We start from the raw sequence: 8,381 nt of genomic DNA on the forward strand, positions 1-8,381 counted from the left end.
TTGGGCTCTGTCACTCTCTGTCAAAATGGAGTGCTACAATTGCTGATGAAACGTCCCGGCGAGCACTTTCCCGGCCAAGAGACGGGAAGGGATTTCCAGGGAGAGACCTGACACGTTTCCTCTCTGAGGTATCATGCCTGGGAGGGCAGGCTGGTGTTTTTCAGGGAGGATCCTCAAGTCCCTTTGCAAGGCATTTTCCACGTGCTGATTTGGCCTGACGTGCGAGCAGAGGCTTTCCTTGCTGTAGCCTCCGACATGTGGAGCTCGTCATGGCCAGCGGCCAGCTGGGATGCGAGGTCTTGTATCCAACATGGCTCTGTCACTGAGAGAATTCACCTCGGTTTTTCCGACCCCATCACGCTGTGCAAGAGGCTTTCCTGGCTTGTGGTTGTAGACCGCTGTAGCGCTGGGAGAGTGGTTCGGGGAGCAGCCGTGGTGTTGGCCTGACTCCCCACTATTCCCCCTGGCACTGAGGTGAGATACCGCTACCCTCCGAGGGGCAACATCTCTTGACTCCTGGAGAGTCCTTGCTGCTGGCACGCTTAGACTTCATCCAGCAACAGCCCCCAGGCTGGAGAACAAATGGCCCGAGAGATGCAGCAGAGGAGAAAACCACTTCCAGCCATGGACTCTAGCCAAGGAGTTCAGCGAGAGGCTGGGCAGGATGCGGGAAGGCACGGAGCAGGAACCAGCTGCCAGTGTGGTCGTACCCTTTCTCAAGGACCGGGCGGGTGGGAGCAGAGTGGCAGTGTGCGTACCTGGGCAGGACTCGGCACTCCCTTGCGCGCTGACCTGGCCGTTTGCCATCCTGTCTCCGAACGATGAGTTCGGTGGAAGGGCCTCCTGCAATGAAGGGCTGCCAGGAAACGAGTGTTTTGTTTGAGGTCTCTAAGGAAACCTAGTTCATGGGAAAGCGATGTTTGATGATGGGCTAAATTGTTTCCCAATTAATTGGGCTGCTGGGGGACCAGAGGCTGGTGAGATGCTTTGTGGGGAAGGGAGGGTAGGGGGATGCAGGGACCCTCATGGGTTTAATTTCCCATGGTGTGGGTTGTTTTGAAATCTGCGTTTGCCCTCCTTGGAGAGCAGCCCTAGGGCATGGGCTTCAGGTGGTGACAAGTTTTGCTGTGGCTCTTTCCCCAACAGCTGGGTTTGGACTTGGAGGAGCTGGAAGAAATCGAAGAAGATGCTGGGCTCGGAAACGGAGGCCTGGGTCGTCTGGCAGGTAATATGGGAGAGGGGGGCCTCCTCCTCACTCAGAGTGCACGGGGACCAAGGGTGGCATGGCTGGAGGCTGTCACGCCCTCGCCATCGCATCCTCAGCCCGCATCCACCCTGCAGCCTTCAGCAGCGTGGTACCCTCTACCCTCCTGCCTGCTCCTAGCTGGCCAGAAATGAGCCCCTTCCCCAGTGAGAGCATCCAGGAGATGTAGTTATGTAGTCTGCGGCACAGCAGGCAGGGCTGTGGCTGAAAAAGGCTGTCTGGAGCCTTTCTCCTCACCTCCCTGTGAAATCTCTCACTTTTCAGAGGCATCCAAGCAGCTCTCACGTAGGCAGATTGTTGGCTGCTGTTTTAGTCTGCCTGTCCCACAGGACTGCTGGAAACGAGAGCTCCCCAATGCGGAGGAAATGCCGAGGCTGATCTTTACCAAACCTGCCCCGGGCTGAGGGCTGGAAGGGGTTGCTTTGAAAGCAATAATAGCAAAGTAGCTGGTGGAGCGACGAGTCAGGGTCAGAAGCCCTGCTTTAGCAGGCAGGTAGGCAGGTTTAGAGCAAGGTGTGGGCATCTCGGGCAAGTTTAGAAGAGTTCTCACTGTGACAAGACTGGATTTGGGTTTTTGGTGACCGGTTCTTGTCACCAACAACTCTGGGCTGTTCGTGGTGGCTCGGCAGGACGTGCCTGGGGTCCTCCTGCAGGCTGTCTCCTCCTGTCCCTTCTGCACATGGATTTCCTCTGAGTAAGAAATGCTTCTGGTGGCATTGGTTGGGGCAGCTCCTCTCCCCTGTGCACAGCACCCCATAGTAGGTATGGTGATAGAGGGGTGAGGTTCCTTGTGGCATGACCATGCTCTGCTCTTCCAGCTTGCTTCCTGGACTCCATGGCCACTCTGGGGCTGGCGGCGTACGGTTATGGCATCCGCTACGAGTTTGGCATCTTCAATCAGAAGATTGTCGATGGCTGGCAGGTACATTGGCCAACTCAAGTCATCCTTTCTCCTTCTTTTTCATGCTCCAGTGGCCACCTCTGCCTGTGGACAAGGTCTGGCCACACAAACGGCACTGCGGTACCTCGAGCTATTCATAAACCGGGTGTTTGAGCCCATCACCTGGTGCCAAATGGGCTCTGAATGCCTACCACTTGTGCTGGCCCCAGGGTTCTGATTGCCCGAGCAAAGAAAAGCGATGAGGGCGGTGGGGTGCATGTGCAGCAGGCGCTCATGCAGGGACACCTACAAGCTCATCCACGCCAGTCACCAACCTGGCAAGATGATGGTGGAGCTGAGCCCAGAGGACATGGTTGGGATCAGAGGTCTCCCTGCCTGGGGCTCCACGGCCCAGCTGCAAAAACCCGATGGTCCCATCCAGCCTGGTAGGGAGTTGGCAAGGATGGAGATGTGGCTAAACACATCTGGTGGAGGATGGATTGGAACATGGTAGAACACATGCAAGTGCCTGGGATGCTGCTGCTCCTGCCGGTTCCCCTGGGAGACTGGCAGCGAGGGGCTTAAACAGGGTCTCTCTTTTAGCATTAACGATCATAATATTTTGCAAGTGAAAATAGGCTAAAAAAACTGCCCCAGCTGGCAGTTTTCCCTAGTGTATGTCTGGAAATGTTTTCCATTAGGAGACTTGCCTTGCTTCTGAGCATAAAGGACCTTTTTTCCCCTTAAAATAGCTCTCCGTAAGTCAGGGAGGGTGAGAGGTTTGAAGGTTGGTTTTTCCTCCCTCCCCACAAAGAAGCTGCAATGCTAGGCCCTATAAATGGTGAAAATGGGGGAAAAAAGCATCCACTCTAATTGGCTTAATGTTACATAAAAATAAAACCCAAGGAGTGGTCGTGATGCTGGGGTGTGGCTCAGACCTGCCCCATGCCTGGCAGAGAAATGCCCGCCAGCACAGAGCATCTCTCCAAGTGCCTCAGCCCCTCTGGTTTCTGGTGCCCATCAGCCTTAGTGAATTCTCTGCTGAATTCACTTTACTCCCATTGGGGCTGTTAGGAGCAGAGAGGAGAAATCCTCTTGAGACAGTCAGCGGTCTGTACAGTTTGGATGGTTGAAACCTGTACAGCTCTGCAAAGTCCATAGAGGCTGATTTATTTATACCAACTGGGATGTAGTCATCCGTGTTTCGAGAAGCCCAGCTGTCCTCTAGAGGCCTCTGCATATCCATTTTAAAGCCAGCTTACTAAAGCTTTGCTTTTAAACTGTCCTCCCCTCAGAGAGCCTGGTTTAGCCTTCCCTTGGAGATAGAAGCCATCACTTGAACCTCGTTTGCCTCTTGCAGGTAGAGGAGGCCGATGACTGGTTACGCTATGGCAATCCCTGGGAGAAAGCTCGCCCAGAGTACATGCTCCCCGTGCACTTCTACGGCCGCGTGGATCACACCCCTGAGGGTGTGAAGTGGATTGACACCCAGGTACCAATATCTCTCTCCGTGCTGGGCTGGGGAAGGATGTGCCAGGGTAGCGTGGAGGGGAGAGACGCTGTCCCCATCTGCCTGAGGCAGTCAGACTTTGCTTCTCTGGCAAAACTCTCTGTGCTACCCTTGCAATTTCGAAGGTGACTTTGTTGGCTACGGCTGCAGCAGGATTTGAGGAAAAAGAGGGATGATAGCAGTCACAGCGGTAACTTCAGATCGGTTGGGGCCTCCTTCTCTGGTGATATCCAGGGTGAAGCCTCACAGTCTTGCATGGGTTTCTGTCAGAGGAGGACTGTATCCCTGACAGCTGTGCTAGGCTCCTTCTGCACTGCTCCTAGCTACTGCTCGCACAAACCCAGTGGTTTTGCAGGTGGTTCTGGTGCTGCTGCTGTGGGTGGAGATTCATCTCTTGGGGTGGCCATGGAGCAGTCCTGTGAGTGTTTCGCTCCTGTGATCAGAGCAAGTTCCTCTTTCCCAGACCAGCCTGATGGGTAGAGTGCTGTCAGGGGAGGCTGGAGGCATGGTTTCAAGTCTCCAGTCTGCCTGGAGGCCTTGTTTTGTGGCATCGTGGAGAGGAAACACTTTTTCAGCCTCCCACAGTTGGGGAGGTAATGCTGTGCTTCGGGAGCACGTGCCTGCTCAGAGCACAGGCTGCTGCGTTGTAAATGCAGTCCAGTCTTACAGTGGAGGAAGGCAAGCTTTAAAGAGGCACAGATTTATTAAGAGGATTGAAGATGTTTCAGCCTCTCTTGTCTAAGCACTGCTCGGGATGGAGGAAGGAACAGCAATGAATTTCTCTGGGATTCAGGGACGTGACCTAGCTTTGTTTCTGTGATATTCAAAGGTCTCTTGGCCTGATGAGCCAGCTCTGTCCATCTGAGAAGCTTGCAGTCATAAAGCCAAATCATCCTCTTTAGCGCCAAGAGCTGAAGCCCACTTGCAGAGTTGCTTCAGCCTGCTCCTAGGAGAAATAAACTGGGTTCTTTTCCAGGGACCCTGGTTGTCAAAGGCGGTGCAGTGACCTAGGCCATTCCCAGGACACACAACACTGCAGAGGTTCAACACCACAGCCCCGTGAATGGCATGGAGGCACCGTGCCAGAGCTCTCTGGGGAAGCAGACATTCACTTGGGGACTGAGTGCCATTGCCTTTTAGTGTGCTCTTCTTCTGACCCCAGCAGTAGTCTGGGGTTTGAGGGATCCCAAGAAGTATGGTGGAAACATTGCTTCCTACAAGGAGGTGAATTTTCAGGTAGTGCTGTTAAGGGAACCAGTTGGAAAGGCTCAAAAAAGCCAAAGACGCAGTCTCCAAATATAGCATCGCTCAATTCATGTGATGTGTGCCTCAGTCCCCTGTGGGGTTCTCCTTTCATGCGAGGCACGGACGACTCAGCACACCAATATGATGATCAGAGAAGTCATTTATTAATCAGAAGGCTACACTTTATATTATGTTTTCTACCTCTATACACTCTCTTGCTCAAGCTCTGATTGGTTACAAGTGCTGTTCACACGACTGTCATGCTTTTTAGAAAAGATTCAGATAGGTGCTTATGCTGTGTGCAACTTCTATGTAAATCAGACACAAGCTCTTTGTCTTGCCTTGTTACTATGATTTTATTTCTTAATTTTATCTATCTCCGGTTCCCCTAGTATCCATCTGCTGTTCCACAAGTATCCATCTCTTGTTCCACAAGTATCCATCTCTTGTTCCACAAGCTTGCTACTTTGTATAACTCTCTGCATTTTTCCCACATCTTTTTACATTCTCAAAATACCCTCCAGTTCATTGCTAACATAAAATGACCCTACAGTCCCCTGGCACAGGCCGAGCAGGGCTTTCTGTCTGCTTCTCTGTTTGGAGCTGGTAATAGCAGCTTTGAGAGCCTGAACTCTTGCTGATTTTCCCCTGAGGGGAGGTGTTGCTGATGCCAGCATGAAGAGGCTCTTTAGGGCCAACACGCTGATCTGCCTGGGTTTTCCCAGCTCCTTCAGTTCTCTGCTGCCTCTCACATCTTTGCTTGGGGACCGTCTCTGGCTGCCAGGCCGTTGTGCCAGTACACGCTGGCTTGTTCAGGAGGGTGCTGGCTCCTTTTGCCAGTATCAGAGAGGTGGCCCAGGCTCCATGCTGCAGGATCAGGGCCTTGCTCTGCAAGCACCATTCAGCTCTGCTGGCATAAGTCCTCAGCCTCTTTGTTCCAGGCTGAGGTCGGGGTGCCTTGCCTCATTGCTCAGCAGGTCTGGAGGTACACAGATGTGAGCTGGAGTGCACAAGCTTGGAAGCACACCAGTGCCTTGCCTGGTTAGGGTAATCTGAACTGGGAGCCCCAGAGTTACTCCCTGTAGCCATGTGTGCAGCATCCCGATGCTTAAGCATCATCTGTAGACTGTGCTAATAGTTTTGCATTTATGTTCAGTTCAGGTGATGGAAATTGCAGTGGATTTACCCAGGCAGGTTCAAGAAACCTTGAACGTTGGGTGAATTGCTCTGAGAATGGTGCTGTGGGGGTAGGGTTTGGTCCTGGCAGGCTGCAGAAGGCTAATGGGCAGGATTCTGGCTGTGGAGTTTACCCCAGATGGAAACCCAAAGGTCCCAGCTGCCTTTGCCCTACCTCAGCACAGACAGAATCGCAGTGACCAGCTGAGGATGCTTGCAGTGCTCTGGTGAATAACTCATAGGTACACCAGTTGGTATAGGAAGATCAGCAGGTTGCTTGCAACACTCTTTTACATTTCATTGATGGGCTGGTAAGTCCAGTTTGTCAGTAGAGCTCCCAGCAGTTCTGCTTCTCCTACTAATGCTTTGCCAGTGGGTGCTGGAAGTGCCTGTGATAGCAGGGAAGTCTGTGAAGCTCAGCAGGTGTGTTTTAGTGAGGTGAGATCCTTACCACAGCCAGGAGTTGTCTGTGTCCTCTGGATTCTTCCTGCAGAGGTTTCAACCACTTAGTCACCTTCTCTGAGGCCACCGTGCTGCTAATCAGAGGGGAATATTATCCTTTTGCAGGTTGTCCTTGCTATGCCTTACGACACGCCAGTGCCAGGATACAAGAACAACACCGTAAACACCATGAGGCTGTGGTCTGCAAAAGCGCCCAATGACTTCAACCTCCAAGAGTGTAAGTGCTGTCCTTCCACTGCCTCTCCTCTGGCCAGGCTGGGCCATGGTTGTTCCTGTCTGCACAGCACTCTCCATCTGGCCTGCTTTATCCAATATCTCCTGGCCACCTCCAAAACACAGCACTGTGTGCACGTCCATGGATCACGCTACCTCCAACAAGTTCCAGACACCCATCCGTCCTCCTTCTATCCCCATTGCACTTCTCGTGCTCTCAAAACCTGCCCTGTGCCTTCCCCAAGTGATAGACCACCTGCCACTGCATTCCCCGCGTCACCAAATGAGCTGCAAACCCACGCTTGCCATGGAGGGTCATTTCTGTGCAGCATCATCCCTTAGTGCTGAAGGAAAAGAGCAGGACAGCCCACCTTGCTGTTGCTGTCCTTTGGGTCTACGTGTGACCTCTAGTGCATTTTTCAGGCTCTGCCTGTAGAGCTGAAGAACAGATAACAACAGAGCAACTAAACATAGCAAATGTCAGTGCTAGGCTGTTACAGACAGGGAAGGTTTTAGACTAGGCTGATTTGACTTACTCTTTCATAATGGCAAGTGCAGAGATGTGTGTGTCCAAGCAGCCCTGCCAGGAGAACTTGTGTGGGACAAGGGGTGATGGCTTTCGAGTCCTCATAATATCTCCTCAATTCTTGATGGACAACTGCGAGCTGGGTTTCAGATGAGCCTTTTGTACCTTTTAGGAGTTGAGTGTGATTGTGGTCTTTGTGCTTCTTTGCCATGCCCCATTTCTCTTTAGTCCTAAAGCAAAATGGTTGATGACTCACTTCCTTTTTTTTTTTCTTTTTTTGTCTTCTCTGGCTGCTATCTGTCTTCAGTTTCTGTCTGTCCTTCTTGATATGTGTGTCTTAAGAAACTGCATGGAGACGTGCCTTTCTCTTATCCCATCTCCTCCTGTCTCTGCTGCCTTTCACACATGTAAATTCCCATTCATATTTCATTAATACCAGCCCGAATGTCCCTGTTACAAATCTCTCCACGAGAGAAGAGGGAAAAGCGCAGTGTCAAGGACCTGCCTGAATCTCTACATCCGCTGCAGTGCTGTGTGTCTTTCTCTGTTGCTGCAGTCAACGTGGGTGACTACATCGAGGCGGTGTTGGACAGAAACCTGGCAGAAAACATATCCAGAGTCCTGTACCCAAATGACAACGTGAGTGACTCTCTTGCCTCTCTTCCCTGCTGCTCGGGATCATCCTCCCTGTAGTTGTATTGCTTTGTTTGCAAGCACTGGAAGGTGATGTTTATTGTTCTGGTTTGAGGATTTTTAGTACAATAGGTTGGCCCCGTAATTCTCAGTGAACAGACACAACTGACTGCTGGCAGCTGAGTGTCTGGCCTGTATTGTATAGCTGCTCTGTTCCTTGCTGCAAGGAGAAGACATATTACTCCTTCAAAGTCAAGGCAGTTGCCAATTTATGTGGCTTACCTTTTGCAAAACTAAGTTGTCATTTCAGAGGTGGCGGTGAGAGGGGACTCATTTCCATCCCCACTTCAAGGGATTTCTCACTCCAGGGACTGTGCCAGGCCATGCACTCACTGAGCACCAGATCCAAAAGGGAAGAGCCCTCACTATCTAGGCATGGATTAAGCTTATCTCCTGCACTTTACCCCCACCC

The 8,381-nt window shown here is 51.9% G+C and overlaps 1 protein-coding gene across 1 annotated transcript in view; it reads left to right on the forward strand.

Moving 5' to 3' along the window:
• Positions 1 to 1,120: 1,120 nt before the first annotated feature.
• The window catches only part of PYGB (phosphorylase, glycogen; brain), a gene marked incomplete at its 5' end in the record, with an annotated part of 14,323 nt that continues 7,062 nt past the window's right edge, over positions 1,121 to 8,381 (forward strand). Inside the window, 5 exons of the mRNA XM_009701321.1 lie at positions 1,121 to 1,225; positions 2,083 to 2,186; positions 3,505 to 3,636; positions 6,643 to 6,754; positions 7,833 to 7,915. Of these exons, the coding sequence (XP_009699623.1) occupies positions 1,121 to 1,225; positions 2,083 to 2,186; positions 3,505 to 3,636; positions 6,643 to 6,754; positions 7,833 to 7,915 (536 nt within the window). The remainder of the gene's footprint in view (positions 1,226 to 2,082; positions 2,187 to 3,504; positions 3,637 to 6,642; positions 6,755 to 7,832; positions 7,916 to 8,381) is intronic.

This window comes from Cariama cristata, unplaced genomic scaffold, assembly GCF_000690535.1.
Source record: "Cariama cristata isolate BGI_N322 unplaced genomic scaffold, ASM69053v1 scaffold22245, whole genome shotgun sequence".
Classification (NCBI taxonomy): Eukaryota; Metazoa; Chordata; class Aves; order Cariamiformes; family Cariamidae; genus Cariama; species Cariama cristata.